We start from the raw sequence: 21,107 nt of genomic DNA, 5'->3' as shown, positions 1-21,107 counted from the left end.
TGACGAGTCATTTACGCAGGTTATATAAAGGGACACAACCGACTTCCTTTATCAAGACGGAAGCGACGTAAACAGAGCCAAGATGCCTGGCATGCAGTTTGAGTATGATGAGGAGGGGGGAACTTTCTACTATTTCCTTCTTTCCTTTTGGGGCCTGGTCCTCATACCGGCTACATATTATCTATGGCCACGGACTAAACCTAAAGGTAGGATTTTGACATCCATTTTGAATTTCTCATTTTGACGGGATACATAAATCTGCTAGACCCCAAAGTCCAAAGAAATAAAAACATGTAAATCCCAATATCGTTTCAATAATAATATACAAGTATTAAGACTATATTTTGTCCTTTCAAACTCACACGTACACGAAGACGTGCGTTTGAGGCATTCAAAAAATACTTTCACTTAATTTTTTACTTCATCCGTATGCCTTTCACCCATCATGTTTGGGAAAACACGGATTGCCATACAATAAACATCAGCTCTAGTAGCAGTACAAGAAGCAATTTGCAGTATTTTAAACAGAACAACTGGCACATGACACCTTAAAATTACAATAGTATAAAAATCAGGGATATGAAAATAGTTATTATGTCAATTTGGTAGCTTGTACAGAAGGTGGTTAGCATATGTTTTTAAAACATAGATAGATTCTGGAAATTTCTGTTTGCTTAAACTTTGGTCCAGTAAAGGGTAAGCCTTGTGGTTAGGTTATTTGTTTATCATGCTGAAGGTCTAAGTTGTATTTTCGTGTGTGAAGGCTATTTCTTGTGTGCCACATTATCACATGATTATATCGACAGTGGAATGTTGAGTAAATATCATTACGCCAAAATCTCTCATGCTGGTTTGTAATCTAGAGACAAGGTAAAAAGATTAAGACCATAACCCAATCCAACCCCAACTCTGGTAGATGAACCACAGAAATGTTTGATGTATGCACTCTAATAAAGTAATATGGCGTAAAACATTTCGTCATATACAACAATCAGAAAGATCATGCTTACACAGAATTTGATTATGGCTATGTTTATACATATAAACATGTATAATAGTCAGAAGGAAGCAGTGCATGTAACCCTTTTCATAATACAACATGATACAGTAATACATTACAAACCTCAGGTCAGTATGACCTACTTGGTACCCATGTCCTTAGCAGGGCCCATCCTGACCTGAGTTATCTGTCCCAACCTTATACCTAACTTAAGTCGCTTTCCTCGTAATATTGTGTCTCTGTTGTAATAAAAATGAGCAGAAGTACAAGAGGTCATGATTAGGTGAAGTTGTAACAAGATGATATCAATGACTGGTATGTTCGCCAGGATGCATACAAAAATGTCTGTACATGCTATTCAGGAAATTATCTGGAATGCCATAAAGAAGTACCGTCATGTTTTGTTTCAACTAATAACTGTTATTAGTGGATCTGTCACAGTTCACTCACATATCCAGTACATCACAGTGTATCCCTTCATTAATCCAGTTTGTTATTCGTGGTCACTTGAATTGAATATTCCTGAATTTTTTTAAAGATAGTGTTTTTACTTGAATTTTGATGTTATTTATCAAAATGATGTGCAAAATGGATATCCAATCAAGATAGTATTGTAACCAATGCTCCTATTTGACATATTCAATTTGATGGTAATGTAGTCACTGGTAATTGTTGTGAGAAATTAACACTATCATCATAGTCAAAATATGTAAAAAAAATTATTGTTTATTGTTTTTATAATTATTTCTTATTGTTTAACCGAATATATATTGAATAATCAATCAACTGTTGACCTGTTACAATATGCATTAGTTGATCATGTTGATATATGTATTCATTAACCAATATTTGTAATCCATACAATATTAGTGGATTCACAGAAGCCCTAGTTTTTAGCAATTTGTATCATCATATTATAGTCATCACACTCTTTAGTGAAATCACAAGCATAAAAAATACTTTTGGTTTGAAAATGAAATGTGTAATAAAGGTGGTTTTAATCAAGCAGAAAATTCCAGAAAATGCCTTCCATCTATCTGATGCAATTCACACCAGCTGTTGTTAACTGTAATCTGCATTTTACAGTGTTGTGATGAATTGGAATTTTACAGTTTAATGTTATGATGAATACTCATGATTAATGGGATTTTGTCATTAAAGGAGAGGGAGGGTCATTTAATGATGATTCACAGTGTGTGAAGCAATCTCTGGTCTGTTAACATTCACACAATTCATGTCCTTATATATTTGTTGCATAGCCACGTTACTGTAGTGATGCATTGTCTATATCCTACATACAAGGTGGAAATATGTCGTGATCACAATAAACATCAGCATCATTTGAGCCACAATGCTATGATGGGCAGATTGATCCAAGATTTATGGGACAAAACAATCAAAATGACTCAGCTTGTTGACATTTAATGATTTATTGATCAGCATTAAGACATCTGTCTTTTGTTGTTGCAGTGTCATGTTTTTTTGCCCTTCTAAATTCTAATGTTAACCATTTAGCTGTGTGAATTATCTACGCAATGCTGTAACTGCTTCTTTGGGGACATCATGCTTATGATATGATATGATATTTGATTTCATTTTTTAATCTTGTGTCATTTCACATATGGAACATTTACAACAGCATTGAAATGGCATTGTTATCCAGGGTTTTACCTTGAGTCCTGTATTTGAGGGTCCCTGGGACTCATGCTTATAATTTTCAGGGTTCCTGGACAACAAAATGGGGGTCCCAGACACTTATATATTATTATTGATACTGCTATTGTATTGTGTATCATGATCAATACATTAATTGTTGCAGTAATTAAATGCAAATGATACCATAATCCAGCTAGTAGCAAACTCAGTGATAACTTAATTTTACAAAAGTATTTGGCCTTTTCTGCATCCCTGTAGATGCGCTAATAAATTTTGTTGTGTCCATTGTCAATTTTTATGTGTATAGGACGTAGGAATTCATGTCCTGTAAATCCCTGGTTATCCAACAAACAATATATTTTTGATTTTGAAATTTTATTAATTTTTAAGTGGTATTGAAAATATTGAATTTCAGTTTCATCTGGCATTCACTGAAATTATTCATTGAAAGAAGACATTCTTTTAGATATCAGACAAGATATCGAGGAAGTTTCAGGGCCTTTAATCATGTTTGTTCCTTTTAATAAGGGTTATGTCCTATGAAATTTGAGAATTCATGGAAAAGTGTCATGAATTAAGTATTCAGACTAGTGTCGTATCATGAACAAAGAATCATGGTTCATAGAATATCAGGGGATAGTTGTATCATGATGTCCTTTGTAAGAAGCCACTGCCTGTGTCAGATCACTGTGACATTATCAACAGCAACCATTGCAGAGAACTATGCATATGTTCCCAAAAATCAATGAACGTAGTGCTAACCGGATGAAACATATATGATCTAGACATATGGGATTTGAAAAAATAGAAATTGTAGTGAGCATATGTTGCATCAACCACTGCACACATAAATAGTACATTTGTATACATTTTGTCTTCAGTTCATGTAACTGTAAATCACTTATTACTTCTGAATAACCAGGACAGTATTAAGATGTTTCAATGAATTAATTTACAATGTGTTTAGTAGTAATTACAGGAGTTCAATGTACTTGAAGAATGAGGACAATTTTTATGGATATACAACTTCTTTATTCTGTATAGGTGACATTTCGACATAGATTCTAATGTCGTTGTCAAGCAAGTGACCATCTCCTCAACTTCTAGAATGCCAATCAAAGAAGTTCTATGTACTTATGCTATAACAGTTAAACTGATGCAACTGTTTTTATCATATGGGGCATCTGATCTGAAAGTCTTCAGTAGACATCTTTAAGAAGTTCATAGTGTGAACTATAAATTCTGCTAATGTTCTGGCCTTGTTATGTTGTAATGGTTCCCATGGTGTAGTTGTCCGCTTCCTGCGGAGCCAGACCAGGCTCGACTAGCGTTGGGTCTCTGGTGTGCGCTCTCCGCCTGAGTACTTGCCACAGATGCTCTTTTGGGAACATGTCAAGGGACTTAGCAGGCTAGTCAATAGGACTCCATGTCAGAGATCACTGGTGACACCTTTGGCAGGCATTGACCTCTTGATAAAAATTCTGTCGATTGAAACAATGTCTAAATTTCTACTGCCCCACACCATGGCACTATTTCCATACTATGGTCAAAAGTTGTTTTGGTGGTAAACATGGTGTAATGCCATTGGTACACAGCCGTATCCCGGTGTTGTCGAATCTGCTCAATCTTTGTCACTAGTAGTAAACTGTTAGGATCACATCCTTTACGGGACACTAGGGCTTCCACGGGTACTCGAGTACTCGAGGACGAGTCGGGTGTAGCTGGACTCGAGTCCATTTTCAAGGACTCGAGGACTCGAAAAGGGGAGATAACTCGAATTATTGACGTTGACGGACTGTCTGCCATGTGCTAAGCATGAGCAGCCGTTAACGTCTAATATTAAGAAAAAGATATAACTTTATTATCCCGGAGGAAATTCTCATACATCCAAACTGTCTCAAAATAAATATATACACAGTTCACAAAAATAAACACAATAATTACATGCTCAAAACGAATGCTATTTACAAATAAAACTGACATGATATAATTCAATTAACCACATAGGTAAAGAGGCTGAATAATTCTAGTTCTAAACACATCATGGTGATTCAAAATATTTGCTGCATTCAATTAATACTTGATGGTATGAAAGACTGTCGCTTCTGTTTTGAGGGAAGGTAATCTACAGCAGCCGCCCAGAAGGAAGTAGTTCAAAATGGTGAGATCAAATATGTCAACTATCAAATCTAATTTTAGCTGTCTTTGACTATACTCAAATACACTCCAGAAATTTTGCAAGCAGTATTAACAATTTTGAAAAGTCTGTTTTGTTAAGATGAGACAGATCCCCATACCAACATAGAAAATTGTAGGTCAACACACTTTGAATAAAGGTTTGATAAAAAACTGTCATTACGGTTTTGTCAATACCTTGACGATAATAATGTTCAGAATCAGAAATTAGGCCATTAACAGTGGCGTCATCTGCAAATTTCACAGTAAACAAGTCATATATTGACAAGTAACAGTCATTGGTATACAAAACGAAGAGTACGGATGAAGGAACACAGCCATGTGGATCTCCAGTAGAGGTTGAGGGAAAAGAAGATTGATAGCCATTGACACTGACATACTGAGTTCTATGTACCCTGAATTCTTTAAGCCATCTGATAATGTTTTTATTAACACCTAGATTAAATAGTGTACTCCTCACACAGTGTGGCTGTGTGGTATTAGTTGTTACAAGTCTGCAGATGAGAGTAAATATTATACATCGACTGAGATTTCACTTCTTAAAATGATTAGGTAACTATCTTGACAATTGATCGTTTGCTTGAAAGGTATGAATTTCGAGTACTCGGGTCCGAGTCGAGTCTCACCCCTCGAGTACTCGAGTCCCAAAAAATGGACTCGTTGAAGCCCTACGGGACACCTTGCCTTCAGACAGGCTGCAAAGAGCCATTTTCTAACATTTTCTAATCTTGAAATTTGCCTGTTATTGTATAGAATTCTTTGTAGGTTGGGCCACAGGGATAGCTTAGTGGTTAAAGCGTTTGATCGTCACGCCACGGGAGGGAGGGATGCTGCTGTGTGTTATGTTTTGTTTTCTTGGTTGTCAACGGACCTTTCTAATGAGATACTCTTACTTCCAGATGAGTCACAACAATCGCGGGTCCAGTGTAGCTGTGAGCCGTGTCAGCTGAAGAAAACTCTGCTCAAGTCCAAGGACTCCTGGTTCCATGCTAAGGACAAATCACTGTGAGTAGAATCAATGTATGCAACAGTGTTCACGGTAGGAAAAAAAGATTTGCGTTCCTAAAATGCGTTGCCCTTTGAATCTTGCGTGTATTTTATACACACGAAGTGGCAAAGTCTTGAGGGGAGTCTAGGGGCATAGCCCCGTGATATTTGAAATTTCCTTGCATTTCAGAGCATTTTATCATCATTCATAAGTCATTATTCATAGTGGTCAAAGTCAAGTTAGTTGTTTCCCCCGCCATGATGTTGGGAATATTGCTATCAGTTTTTTCCTCGGTTACTTGTTGTGTTTCACGAACCATCGGTTCACATGTCCACAAGTCATCGGCATTAAAGTCAACTTAACGTTTTACAGTTTCATAAAGAATTTGGGGAAGTGTGGTACACAACATGTGACTCAAAATCTCGAACCGATGATACATTTCAGTATCATGAGATTTAAGGAAGTAATTTAGTAATGTAACTACCCAGATGTCAAAATGCCTTGTGTGCAGAAAATGCAGGTAGAAAATATTGTGCATGAAATGTAGATTTATTTGCATGAAACACCCAGGTTTTTGAGTTAACTCGAACACTGATGCAACCTTCCAATCAACATTGTAATGTCTTGTACATAGATGTGAGCATGTTAGTAATCTTAACCATGAAGACCCAGGTTAGAATTGGTCTTCAGCAGCCCACAGTTGTTGTAAAAGACGACTAACAGGATTGAGTGGTCAGACTCGCTGACTTGGTTGACACATTTCATCACATCCCAATTGTGTTGATTGATGCTCATGCTGTTGATCACTGGATTGTCTGGTCCAGACTTCATTATTTACAGACCACCACCATACAGCTGGAATATTGTTGAGTGCAGCGTTAAACAACCAACCAACCAACCGATAATCTTCCATAGCAAACATTTGTGAATATATGAAATATACCAGTATATGGTTCATAATCTTAACAGTGCTTTAGTTTTTATATAAACTTCAGCTTATAAGCTTGCATGTTTGATATTGGTTGCTTTCATAAGTCATGTGAATTGATGTGAATAGTTTTTAACAAGTACGTTTGAAATTATGTTTCCATGTTGCCTTTGTTTTTCAGGAAAATTGGCTTGATAATTGGCTGGTTGATCTTTTTCCTGTTGGCCTACAAGGTGTCCAAAATACAGATGGACTATGTTGAATATGACCCTTTCCAGGAACTTGAAGTTGATAGAGTGAGTGCTCGTATGATAGTATCACAAAGTGCATTTCAACAAAATGAAAGCAATTCATCTTAACTGTTTTGCGTAACATGCTGGAACAGAAATTATTCGGGAATTTCGAGTCTTTTATTCTGTCCAATAGCGTGTTATATGAATGTGATCAAGATTCATTTCATTCCTGCTAATTCTAATGTAGGAGGAAAATATTGGTTTCTGAACATGGATGACAAATTCAACTTTTAGTTGGAATTTTAAGAAATAATCAGAAAGTACTATTATATATGACTATCATCAATACAAGTTCCAGCGAGAGGGATAGCAGTGAGTGTTCTCACCAATGAGCGGGGATGGTGGGTTAGTCTAGTGGTTAAAGCGTTCGCTCATCACACAGAAGATCCAGGTTTGATTCCTCACATGGGGCATTATGTGTGAAGCCTATTTCTGGTGTCCCCTGCTGTGATATTGCTGGAATATTGCTAAAAGCGGCATAAAACCATTCTCACTCATTCACTCATCAGTGAGCACCGATTAAATTGGCAATAGTTTCTGTGATAGTCTTGTGTAACCAGGGGCGATAAAGGGACGTGTTATGATTAACCATTACCAACTGTGACTGTAGGGTGCCAGCCCTGGAGAGATCAAGAAGGCCTACAGGAAGCTCAGTTTGATCTACCATCCTGACAAGCAGACTGGAGACCCCAAGAAGTTTATGAGAATAGCCAAAGCTTTTGCTGCGTGAGTCAATTTAGTTTTGTCTTCAGCATTAAATAAAGTGTACATGTATCAAGTCTTATGTTGACACCAGAACCAATGAACAGAAAATACCTCTGCTATATCCTAAATGCAGTATTGATAATTAAACGAGTAGTATTGTTTATCTGGGAATTAAACTTTTGATGTAATTTTATTATACTCTTTTGTTAAACAGACTGACAGATGAAGAATCTCGCAAGAACTGGGAGGAGTATGGGAACCCTGATGGTCCTGGAGGTAAGACCTGTGAACATGGTGAAGTTATCTGAATTGTGCCCTACAGGATAGAGTGAACGAGTTTTGTTAAGTACCACTTTGAACAGTATTTCCTTATATTTTGTCACTGACTATCAGCTTGATGTCAGAGGAAGGCCTACATGGTGTATCTCTTAGATGTATACGCAGGTCTGATGTTGACAACCTGGAAGTATTATCAGGCCGAATTGGGATTTGAACCTATGAACATAGGCAGCTGTCACTCCCAAGGGACAGAACTCTGTTCAGTGCAGTACAGGGTAGACACTTGAATTAGTCATGTCCCAATGACGATGTTTGCTTTTGTTCCCCTCGGTATCCAGTGTTCATTAAGTTATCAGTTCTAGACCCTACTAGTGTAAATGTGTTTGCCCTACCAAGGTTTGTACTAATATTTGAGATATGTTTCAGCTACCAGATTCGGTATAGCTCTGCCCAAGTGGATTGTTGAGAGGGAAAACTCCATGTGGGTATGTACAACGCAGGTTCACACAGTGAACTCATGTATTTTTCGCATGTTTGCATCTGTTTGTAATAAAGGGACATAACTCCAGTAAATGTTTAGCTCAGTTAAACAGCTGCTTTTGTTTCATTAAGGGTTTTACATGCTTAATACGAGTCTTAGATATGAGTCATGATTGACACAGTATTTTACTGACTGCAGTTTTGATTACATCCTGTGAACCTCCGGGTGGATAACAGCTTTTTAGGATGTTTATGTATTCAAGTCATTTCTAAAATGTCACTTACTGCATAGTTAAGTTTAAACAATTGTGTATTAGTGAAAGAAACTCATGATTCCCAATTTAGAAAATGACACGTAAATGTATATGGTTTGTCGTTATGTCTCCAATGTTTACAAGTCGAATGAAACCTTGTTATATCATGTATGTGTGGTAAGCATGTGATGTGTGTTGCAGGTGCTTGCTGCCTATCTCCTGGTCTTCATGATTCTCATGCCGATCATTGTGGTATGTGAAACTACCAGACTTGCTGGATGTGTTGTTCCTCTCACACTTAACTGAACGGCCCTTCATTTGATTTACCACACAAAATACAACAACAATATTGTAGTCATTGACAATTACTTTGTTTTGGTTGCTTATGTTCGCAGTATTTGGACTTCAAGAGTTGAGATATGACCATGATACCTATGAAGGTCCGGGTTAAAAATGATCTTCAGCAGTGCTTGTCGTAAGAGGCGACTAATGGGATGGGGTGGTCAGGCTTGCTGACTTGGATGACACATTCCATCGTATCCCAATTGCATAGGTTGATGTTCATGATGTTGATCACTGGATTGTCTGGTCCTGACTCGATTAATTACAGACCTCCGCCATGTAGCTGGAATATTGCTGAGTGCGGCGTTAAACAGCAAACCAAAACAAACCATATGACCATGTGAATGTAGCATTTTGTATTGCCATAGTCAGCCTTAGTCATAGTCATATCTGATCAGATGATCTATACATTTCACGTGTGTGAAGAGGAATCTACTTGATTCTGCAGTGACTTTCATTGAAACAGTGAAAATGGTAATTGACTCTGTGTAACTGTGTGACTATTTTCTTTTCTGGCAGGGCATGTGGTGGTATCGATCAATCAAGTTCAGTGGAGATCAGATTCTGCTGGATACGACACATCTCTACTTCTACTTCATTAGCCGAACTCCAAACATGATTCTCAAACGTGAGTTCACCCAGTTTATTACAAAGATATTCACTATTTCTGCTCTCTCTTCATTCATCAGTAAGTGGGTACCAAGTAGGATGTGACTGCACCTGTTCGTCCATCAGTAAGTGGGTACCAAGTAGGATATGACTGCAACTGTTCATCATCAGTAAGTGGGTACCAAGTAGGATGTGACTGCAACTGTTCATCCATCGCTATGTGGGTACCAAGTGGGAAGTGACTAACTGTTCATCCAATTTTGATTGAGTGTCTCTGCTGGAAAGGTAGATGATGGATTGGTTGGGGTTTTTTAACCTTGGAAGCCAGATAAACCTCAGCTTTGTCTTCAATATGTATTTAGAAAATTGTTATGACTTTTTTAATGTTTCAGTTTGTAGATGTACTGTGATCTTTTTAGAATAGGATTTTCATTCTATCTTTCCAAAGCATATTTTGAATGAATTTTCACATTTTCCATATCCACAAAGTAAGGCTGAGCCTTAGTATGTTTTACTTACTTGAGAGAAGTAAAAGCCCTTTTGTTATCATGGTCTATATTCTATCACCCTGTCTCTTCCTCAGGTGCCGTAATGATACTGGGAGCATCATTTGAATTTGACCGCTTTCACAATACTGAGATTGCAAACAGACCAAGCGACAATGAAGAAATTCCAACAGTAAGTCTTGACTTGACCACTTTTGCTATATCGACTTTTATATGTGAATTTGTTCCATGTCTGACTGTCTTGGCTTGATATGTTTTGTATTTTGTTTTTCACTGTGACTCATTACGCTTTGTTGCAGCTGATGAAGCTGTTGCCCAACATCCAGAAGGAGAACAAGAAGCCACCACTGTGTTACCCATACAGCATCAAGGCCCGTGCCCTCATCCTGGCTCACTGCCAGAGGATGCCACTCCCACCACTCAGTCTGGACCTCGGTAAGATATGACTTATATTCATACTCCTGTTTCAAAACATGACCTTTTGCAAAAATATTTTGTATCCTGTGTGAAGTTTTTCTTGGAACTTCCTTATAATTTTATGGTTTACTGTCATGTGTATTGTGTTTTGTTTCCTCAGACAAACAGTACATCCTGAACAAATGCCCCTACCTTCTGAATGAGATGATCAACATTTGTGCCCAGCAGGTTGCCATGGCAATGGCAGGAAGATGTAAGTGTTGCCTTTATGTTATTATTGTGCCCACCAACTCAAATCCACTTGTTGAACCAATAAACCACATACTCCCTCAGCAGGTTTAGGTCACTCATCACTGTCTACTGAAAATTCCACTCAGCCCACCCAGTGAACCTGTCCACCCAATACACTTAAGCACTCAGCATACACTCACCCAGCCATCGCAGCTGAGAGGTATCAGATGTATATCTGTAATGTATATCACTGTGTGTGAGCTCTGTAGTTACATCATAGTGTTACCATGCATTTAGTATGTAAATCATTTACAGTGAGTAAGGTTTTATGCTGCTTTGAGCTATTATCCAGCAATATAGACGAGGACTCCAGAAATGGGCTTAAAACATTGTACCCATGTGGGGAATCAATCCTAGGTCTTCAGTGTGACAAGCAAACACATTACCCCACTATTGGCTCCCACCCCACTGTCAAGTATTTACAACATGGAATTACCATGTATGAGTAGTGTTAAACATTTCCAACATTGTATCACCATGTGTGAAGTGTGTATCAAGTTTGTAGAACATTGTATCACCATGTGTGAAGTGTGTCAAAACATGTAGAACATTGTATCACTGTGAGGTTGTAAAACCTGTATAACATTGTATCACCATGTGTGAAGTGTGTGTCAAGCATGTAGAACATTGTATCACCATGCACGAAGTGTGTCAAAACATGTAGAACATTGTATCACTGTGAAGTGTGTCAAACCTGTATAACATTGTTTCACCATGCATGGAGTGTGTCAAGATTGTAGAACGTTGTATCACCATGCGTGAAGTGTGTGACAAACATGTAGAACATTGTATCACTGTGAGGTTGTAAAACCTGTATAACATTGTATCACCATGTGTGAAGTGTGTGCCAAGCATGTAGAACAGTGTCACTATGTGTGAAGTATGTGTCAAGCATGTAGAACATTGTATCACCATGTGTGAAGTGTGTGTCAAGCATGTAGGACATTGTATAAGATGTGTGTGAAGTCTTTGTCAAGCATGTAGAACATTGTGTTACAGTGCAGCAGAGCCCCCGTCTGGACACAGTTGAGAACCTGATGAAGCTGAGTCAGATGATCATACAGGCCCTGGAGGAGAAGTCCAGCTCGCTGCTGCAACTGCCCCACATCACACAGGACATGCTGAGACACTTCGTGGGCAAGAAGGTGAGATCATTGTTGGTCATATGCTTACACCTACACCACCACATCACACAGGACATGCTGAGACACTTTGTGGGCAAGAAGGTGAGATCATTGTTGGTCATATGCTTACACCTACACCACCACATCACACAGGACATGCTGAGACACTTTGTGGGAAATAGGATAGATCACTGTCTTGTGTCCTTGGTGCCTTATACTTTCCTTTGAGACACCTGGCTCCAGGAGAATGTTCCCAGATGATATTTGTCTTTCACAGCACTCACATTCCTAGAGTAATCTTGTATTGTCGTCACAATGTTCTTTACCCTATTACAGAGGAACATTCGCACCATCCGTGACTTGGTATCGATGAAAGAGGAAGATCGACGCTCAATGCTGCGTGGTCTGAATGACAGCGAATACAATGATGTGATGAACGTCTGTGCAAGCATGCCTGATGTCATCATGGAAGTAACGTCTGAGGGTAAGCTATGGCTGTCCTGAAAGTCATTTAACTGTAAACAAGACATGTTCCATCACATGCCACAACTTAAGAGAAAGATAAGAGCATAGGTGACCAAATGATGTAGGGTATCACAGTTAGGTGCAGCATTGCACCTCTTAGCTGTGTCTGGATCTGCTGTTTGGTCTGTTCCCTTCTGTTCAGTTAGAACTTTAGAACGCATGACTTGCCAGAAATACTGGTGAACATGAAAGAATAATGTTTAGTGCATAGCTTCTGCATGGCATGTCTGTATTGAAACCCTTGTTAGAGAGATTCATTAAGCATGCAATGTGTGATTTAAGATAAAATATTGAACATGCATTGTACTTTCCTGTCCAATTTCAGTTCTTGATGATGAAGACAAATCTATCACTGCTGGATCGATTGTCACTGTAACTGTGAGACTGACACGCGAACATCTGGGTTTGAAGTTGAATCGGGAATTGCCAGCCTCTGAAGGAGTTGAAGATGTTGTTGACAATGATGGAGATGAAGATGCTGAGGATGGTGAAGAGAAACAGGTGAGGGGGAACAGTCCTGTTAAGATTTAAGATCAGAATAGTTACCCAATACCTCATGCTATCCATACGTCAAGACTGGTAGCTGATGTTTATGATGCAGTGAGTGTGCAGTCACTTGTTTGCCTTGTATAGATTTGCAGGCTGAATCAGATCCTGGAACAATGAAGGATGCAATGTTTCACAACTTTTATGCCTTACATGACTATGACCTTTTCATGACACGATGAATGCATAGTGTAACATTTGATCTTACCAAAGTAGTATAGTGTCGCTATGTTCCCCCAGACAAATGCCTCCCCCCAGAACAAGCCCAAGGTGTGGGAGAAACAGAAGAAGAAAGGCAAGAAGGGAGGAGCCAAGCAGAAGAAGAAGACCAAGCAAGCCAACCAATGGAAGCCTGCAGCTCCACAAGCCAAACCAGATGCAGCACAGAACAATGGGGTAACTGTGCTATATTTGTCGTTTATCACATAGGGTAACTGACCTGTGCTTAATGTTTATCACACAGGATAACAAGCTAAATGTCCTATACTTGTTGATTATCACTTGGATGTGTACACAGAGTTATGGCCCTTTAGATGTTATACATAGTTGTTGCTGACTTGTCAGTCAGTGTAACTGAGAGACAGATTTAAAGTCCTGTTCTTGTGAAATGGTCTTATAGTTTGCTTGTTTATTGGGTAACATCACTGTTCTTGGAATCTTTATAGGTTACCCTGATATGACCCAAGTAGAGTAAAAGAATGTTTCCTACCAACTGTTACAAGGTACATGGTTTTTTCTGTTGTTGCACAGAAAACAGCCAAAGCAGCAGAGGCAGCAGCAGAAGGAGCTGAAGATGACGAGCATGAAGATGTGCCTGAGAAGAAGGTGCAAGACTCGCATGTTGAGGAGTCAGAGGATGAGGAGAGAAATGACTCAGAGGAGGAACAAGAAGAGACTAAGAAGCCTGTCAAAGCTGAGGACGAGGAGAAGGATGAAGAAGAGGAAGAAGACTGGTCAAAGTTCCAGGAAGAATCAAGGAAAGAGAACTCTCTGGAAACCAAGAGCAAGGAGAGCCATATTGTTCACTGCCCATATTTCTCTACAGTAAGTTGTATGACATGCTCTATCACCCTCATAATATTACAGTCATGGAAGGATTCTTTTGAGATATTGATTTATGTTGTGGAAAGAGACCAAGGTTTGAAACTTAAAATGTGAATGAAACTGTTGGCTTTTTGTGATATGTGAATAAGTAATGACTGCAAGTGAGGGGTTAGTTTGTTGATCTCTAAAGCTTCATGGATTCTAGGTTAAAATTGGTCCCTTGTAACTGTGCCGGTTTTAGTGGCCAATTTGTGGATCTGCTGGTCGGACTTGATTGCTCAGAGGTCACCATCATACACTTGGAATACTGCTGTGTGTCGTGTTAACAGATGAATGAAAAGAAGGCACTGAAAAGGCAAACTAAAAAGGGAGATAACTCCTTAACAGTGTTATTTGGAATACTGAAGAGGGAGATAACTCCTTGATAGTGTTGTTTGGAATATTGAAGGGGGAGACAACTCCTGACAGTTTTGTTTGGGAATTATGACCAGGATGAAAACTGACTGTCAATGGTCATGTGACTACTGTAGAAGGAGTTAAGTCCTTGATATCGTTGTTAGGAATACTGAAGAGGGAGATAACTCCTTGACAGTGTTGTTGGTAATACTGAACAGGGAGATAACTCCTTGACAGTGTTGTTGGTAATACTGAACAGGGAGATAACTCCTTGACATTCTTGTTGAGTGTAAGGAACTGGGTGACAACTTCTTCATGGTATTATTTGGAATGCTAAATAGGGAGATAAGTGCTCATCGTTTTTGTTGCAGGAGAAGCAGGAATGGTGGTGGTTGTACGTGGCAGACAGGAAACACCATCACCTCATCACTGCACCTGTACAGATTTGTAGCCTGAAGAAGGATGAGGAGGTCCAGCTCAAGTTCTCAGCCCCTCGTAAACCTGGCTCATACCAGTACTCTGTCATCCTACGCTCAGACTCATATCTGCTTGACTTTGACAAAATATCCAACATCAAGGTATGTAATTACTTCCTGCAAATGTATTCCTCATGCAATGTAATTGAAATTAAGTCTTCACATGTCCTGAGAGCAGCTTGTAACCCTGCATCAGCAAGTTTTGTAGTTCAGAGAAGAATGGATTTGGGGTATGCTAGTCTAAAGGACCATTGAAAGACGCAGCCATTATAATAAAGCTAGAGTTTTACTAAGCGTGTCATTCATTCACTGACTCAACATTATATCTGAGACTGGCCACTCCTGTTGCAGCTGGATGTGAAGGAGGCGAAGGTTGTGTCCGACCACCCGCAGTGGGACATCTCAGACGACGAGGCGGAGAAGGAGGATGGCGCCGGAGAAGACACAGAGGAGGATAGCGACTACTCTTCTGAGGAGGATGACGATGATTAGGAGGGGTGACAGGAGGGAGGGGAGGGAGGGATGACGTATGCGAGGTTGTACAGAAGATATTGATTTGTTAACCAAGGAGGATGAATTCAGGTCAGGGAGTTGGGGATGCAGAAGAGAAAAGTGCACATTTATATGTAAGAAGTGTCTGATGGGTGAATGTCTGATGGTAGGATAATATTGAGGGTGGTTGATACATATTTATGATAAGGTTAGCATGTGGAAGGGAGGAGTATGAGTACACAGAATGAGTGTGCAAGCTTGTTATCTCATATAATACATTGGAGGAGAGATTTCCTACAACATTGTTGTGACAATAAAGTCCGTGATTGCTATCTCGTTTACAGTATATTAGTTGGGGTCATGTTGTTATATCCCAGTTGGGTGGAGACTGTCCCTTTGGGGCAGTATGGTCTATACCAAATATGTTGACAAGCACTGAAGACGGATGTGTATGTGGATTGTGTGTATGGTGTAAGTGTTAAACAGATCATAGCAGTAGATGCTCCAGTCTTCACAGATGCTATCCCTTGATGGAACAAGTACATATTGTCAGGAAGGTAACAAAAGCATGAAAATTGTCCTTCACAAATCATTCAGGAATTCATCATTTATGATAAGGGTCAGCCCTCTGGAGTGAACATTGAAGATCTTATGTACATTATAGGGATTGGTGATCTGGATTGAACATAAAGGAACTGGTCAGCCATTGCAGGCCCACCATCTGGAGTGAGCATTAATGGATCTGTCATTTATTGCAGGGTCGCCAACAAAACAGTTGAGTGTCACAGATTTAGGGTACTTAAATAGATCACCGCTTCTGTTTTAATGTAAACTGTCATTCTGTTGAAACAGTTTCGATTATTCAAAACAAATGTCTTTGGTTATGTTACATCATGGGTCAGATATATCAGAATCACTTTAAGTCTCACTGTTTACTGCTCCTGCATGAAGACCAAAACCTTGGTGTCGTTCTCCCAGTGATCAGTGACCAGTCAATGTGCTCCAGTGTAACTTTAGCATCAGGGTAAGAGGACAAATCGCAACTGTTGTGATGTCTGGTTGACTATAGCTGCTGATTGAGACTGAATGATACAAATATTATAAGAGATCAAAGGGTCTGTAAAAGATGATGAATGTTATATAGATATTTTGTTCAATGTTTTGTAATAAAATGTGACCATGTTCAAAGCTGTGTTTGGATCAGTTTTATAGACTTACTGCTTAAACATTTCAGCATAGCATTTTCTCATCTGTGGGCATTTATAACTCATTTATCGTTTGTGTGTCTCTGTTCATTTGACAAAAAATCGCAAGTTGGAAGAGTGCTGTCATGCCAAGAAAATATGTTCCCTCCATAATGTATTGACCTGTTTAACACACAGCTCCTTTGAACATTGAATTATACATTGAATCATACAATAATTAAACCAGCATCCTTCCCAGAAATCTGCAACAGTTATTATTTGTACTACTCAAAGGGAGACTACTCTTCATGCCTATTTTCGCCATTTCCTGATGGGTTTCAGATGTGTGAAATGTTCCATTGTGCACCATAACATTTGAATTTGTAAACAGTACTTTCAAATAGCTGGAATAAAACTAAACTGAAATTGCCTTAGTCTAGCCCTACTTCAAGTCTGTTTTGTACATTTGTTTCTAGATAATTTATGGATTATTTTTTATTTAGAATCAATCATTTTGTATGGTCTGAATACTGTGTCAAGTTATGCTGGTAGAGTGCTCACATTGTTTCTTTTGATGCTGTCTTGGCTGTAGAGTTTGGTAATGGTTACAGCTTATGTCGTCAGGAGCTTCAAGTAATATGTGTGGATGATGATGTGAAGAGTAACCATTAACTGCCACATCATAGCAGGCCAGACAGGGCCAACTTCGTTTTCATCTTGTATGCCTTATCTTTGGTTTGCAGAACATGAGAAACATATATTTGATTGAAAGAATTCCTTATCATCAAACCATAATAAATATATAATTAACCTGCCTCAGAATCAATGTTCTTTTTCAAATTATGACCAAGACCATGTTCCCCAAAGACATTTTAGTACAGTACCGAAGTTCGTCCTTGGAAACTTGCCCATGATTCTGACAGTCATGGTTCAAAGATGGCATTGTAGGATTGGAGCCTTAAGCCTGAAGTTGACATTACAGGGAATGGTCTGAAATCAATGTGGACAAGCTACATATGTCATCTGCATCATGCTGCAATGGCAGGGGAAATATGTGTAATATTTGAACATTTGAAATAATACTAGTCTGACCTTGAACCAAATATAATGTTGCCTGTATGTCTGAGATGTGTACCAGCATATTGTTACTAATATAATCACAAATCGCCTGCAGTTACAATTAAAGGAAGGTTGATTTTCCATTACTGTAATTGTTGTTTGTTTAACACTGGTAATATGAATAGCAATGAAGAGACAGAATGTGTACATAGTAATATACGGGATACCACTGTTATGGCAAAGTTTGAACATTTTGGTGTTAGAGGGATTTTCAGAAAATATATTTATGTGATGAAATAAACAGCTTTCTTGTTGAAGGTATCATGTTTGTAAATAGCTTATTAATCCCATTTTGTAAATAAAATCTGAAATAGTGTACCTAAGAACTCTACCTAAAACTGAGCTGTAAAGAATATCTGAAGATGTCTTGATGTTTCATTGGTTATTTATATGGAAAATCCTTTACAAATATGCTCTTTGACTGTCCAGAGTTCTATAATTTACAGTAAGGCTGTACTTGGCATCTGCTATATCTGGTGGTGTTAGAATGGGGGATCACTGCATGGCAAGTTGTCAAAGCAAAACACTGTTTACTCCCATAGCTGCTGTACCATGTGACCTTGGCTAGTCATGCATGCATGCAATACTTACTGTACCATGTGACCATGGCTAGTCATGCATGCAGGAGGTGCTGTACCATGTGACCAAGGCTAGTCATGCATGCAAGAGCTGCTGTACCATGTGACCAAGGCTAGTCATGCATGCAGTACTTACTGTACCATGTGACCATGGCTAGTCATGCATGCAGGAGCTGATGTACCATGTGACCATGGCTAGTCATGCATGCAGTAACTGCTGTATCGTGACCATGGCTAGACATGCATGCAGGAGCTGCTGTACCATGTGATCAAGGCTAGTCATGCATGCAGGAGCTGCTGTACCATGGCTAGTCATGCATGCAGGAGCTGCTGTATCATGTGACAATGGCTAGACCTGCATGCAGGAGCTGCTGTATCATGTGACAATGGCTAGACCTGCATGCAGGAGCTGCTGTACCATGTGACCAAGGCTAGTCATGCATGCAGTAACTGCTGTATCATGTGACCATGGCTAGACATGCATGCAGGAGCTGCTGTATCATGTGACAATGGCTAGACCTGCATGCAGGAGCTGCTGTACCATGTGACAATGGCTAGACCTGCATGCAGTAGCTGCTGTACCATGTGACCAAGGCTAGTCATGCATGCAGTAACTGCTGTATCATGTGACCATGGCTAGACATGCATGCAGGAGCTGCTGTACCATGTGACCAAAGCTAGTCATGCATGCAGTAACTGCTGTACCATGTGACCATGGCTAGTCATGCATGCAGGAGCTGCTGTACCATGTGACCAAAGCTAGTCATGCATGCAGTTACTGCTGTACCATGTGACCAAGGCTAGTCATGCATGCAGTAACTGCTGTACCATGTGACCATGGCTAGTCATGCATGCAGGAGCTGCTGTACCATGTGACCAAAGCTAGTCATGCATGCAGTAACTGCTGTACCATGTGACCAGGGCTAGTCATGCATGCAGTAGCTGCTGTGCCATGTGACCAGGACCAAGCTAGTCATGCATGCAGTAACTGCTGTACCATGTGACCATGGCTAGTCATGCATGCAGGAGCTGCTGTACCATGTGACCAAGCTAGTCATGCATGAAGTAGCTGCTGTACCATGTGACCAGGGCTGGTCATGCATGCAGTAACTGCTGTACCAGGGCTAGTCATGCATGCAGTAACTGCTGTACCAGGGCTAGTCATGCATGCAGTTACTGCTGTACCATGTGACCATGGCTAGTCATGCATGCAGTAACTGCTGTACCATGGCTAGTCATGCATGCAGTAACTGCTGTACCATGGTGTACCAGGCTTCATGCATGCAGTAACTGCTGTACCATGTGGCCATGGCTAGGTAGGCATATTTCCAGATATACTCCAGATCATGTACATTTCCTTGCTTGTCAGTCAGATGTAGATGAACACATTGCATCATAAATTCCTGAAATCAACAGGTCCAGTAACTGTTGTGACCTTCCCCTTGACTGACATCAACCCTCAAGATAACATAGATGATCCATCATTCTGCTCATGTTACTTTCTTACATTTTCCTGTGTCAGTTATAGCAGTGTGAAGAGTTTCTTTACATAAAAATACAATAAACTATTTTCAACGTCACTCTTGTCTCTGTCATTTGTTTACTGTAGCCACAGCAAGAATTAAAGTGTGATGACAATAAAAGGACACAATGTGGAGCATTCCAGGGTTTTGCTGTTTCGGCACAATGCTGTCAACTGGCTATTCAAGGGCTCTTTGCACATTTCTGTGAGCAGACATTTATATCAAATGAAGAAAAAGAAAATGTCCTTCATGTGAAGTAGAGTAAATTTTGTTATTGAAAATAATACCATAAAATTTGATCAATCTTTTATCCTTATAAATTCATTGCCAAAACCAAACCTGGAAACTGACAGATGCACCCACATACCAGTGTCAATAACGGGTGTGAACACCATTTGTATTAACACTTGCAAGGCCGCCATGGTGTTGCAAAGACACCAGATTTTAAAACCCGCCAAAGGGATGCTCCTGATGTCAAAACCAATATAGGATCATCAAGAGAAATAGCCCAGCACGACAGTACAGCCATGTTATAGAGCCTCTAAAAGTGTTCCAAACTTGCCAACTGTGGTCTGGCACTATCTGGCTGCTAGGTGACATTATATATCCCTGCATTTGCAAAAAGGGAAGAACATGATCCAGAACGTTGTCTTTTCATGTCGCACACCAACCAAATTGAAATTAAATATGACTTGCATTCCCCCATGAAATGTGATTCCACCCAGTACCGTTACACCTCTTAACTGATCAGGTGCAGTAATGCAAGCATCACTATTTGGAAAATGTTGTGGATGCACCATCAGAGCCATTTGTGGAAGTAAAACTGGGCATATCACTAGATGCTGGGACTGGATGATGTGCTCCTTCTACCTGTTCCATACGGCTCTGACACTGACAGTTTCGTATTAGTTCTGTAAATGCATCAACCTAATATGGTTATTTTAATAACATGATGTGAAATATGGATGACCCACCCATGACAAATCATGATTGTTTGGATGCCCATCAAAGGTCTGGCAACATCACTTTGTACCATACTGTGAAAGAGATATCTAAAGTTCTTTGAAAACAAAAGTGTTATGTGCATCTGATAGCTAAACAATAATTGTGTTTTGTGGTCAACTTGATTACCGTCATGGCTGCCTTGATGGTATGA

General features: G+C 39.5%; 1 protein-coding gene across 3 annotated transcripts; it reads left to right on the top strand.

Moving 5' to 3' along the window:
• Window positions 1-39: 39 nt before the first annotated feature.
• LOC124290645 (translocation protein SEC63 homolog) lies at window positions 40-20,008 on the top strand. Of its 3 annotated transcripts, none has more exons than XR_006901993.1 (19): window positions 40-206; window positions 5,752-5,857; window positions 6,950-7,064; window positions 7,672-7,787; window positions 7,981-8,042; window positions 8,472-8,530; window positions 8,981-9,031; window positions 9,641-9,749; window positions 10,314-10,408; window positions 10,536-10,671; window positions 10,814-10,906; window positions 11,944-12,089; window positions 12,405-12,552; window positions 12,919-13,094; window positions 13,380-13,535; window positions 13,890-14,183; window positions 14,951-15,157; window positions 15,407-18,478; window positions 18,682-20,008. XR_006901993.1 is itself a non-coding variant. In XM_046727430.1 (18 exons), the coding sequence occupies exons 1-18, from the start codon at window positions 83-85 to the stop codon at window positions 15,545-15,547; spliced, it is 2,334 nt and encodes a 777-aa protein (XP_046583386.1). In that variant the 5' UTR covers window positions 40-82; the 3' UTR covers window positions 15,548-20,008. The 3 variants fall into 3 exon arrangements, 1 of the variants encoding a protein (XP_046583386.1); XR_006901992.1 differs by having other exon boundaries at window positions 15,407-19,469; window positions 19,584-20,008; XM_046727430.1 differs by having other exon boundaries at window positions 15,407-20,008.
• Window positions 20,009-21,107: the final 1,099 nt, after the last annotated feature.

Source organism: Haliotis rubra, unplaced genomic scaffold (genome assembly GCF_003918875.1).
Source record: "Haliotis rubra isolate DU_JTF1 unplaced genomic scaffold, ASM391887v1 Scf47, whole genome shotgun sequence".
Classification (NCBI taxonomy): Eukaryota; Metazoa; Mollusca; class Gastropoda; order Lepetellida; family Haliotidae; genus Haliotis; species Haliotis rubra.
Note: the sequence above shows the minus strand (reverse complement) of the source record. Positions and strands in the feature narration are given on the sequence as shown.

Excerpts from the sequence above, each read along its gene's own strand:
- LOC124290645 (XM_046727430.1), top strand. The coding sequence starts at position 83 with ATGCCTGGCATGCAGTTTGAGTATGATGAGGAGGGGGGAACTTTCTAC. Across the intron at positions 10,409-10,535 it reads ACAATGAAGAAATTCCAACA|CTGATGAAGCTGTTGCCCAA; the intron begins GTAAGTCTTGAC and ends GCTTTGTTGCAG. Across the intron at positions 13,536-13,889 it reads ATGCAGCACAGAACAATGGG|AAAACAGCCAAAGCAGCAGA; the intron begins GTAACTGTGCTA and ends GTTGTTGCACAG.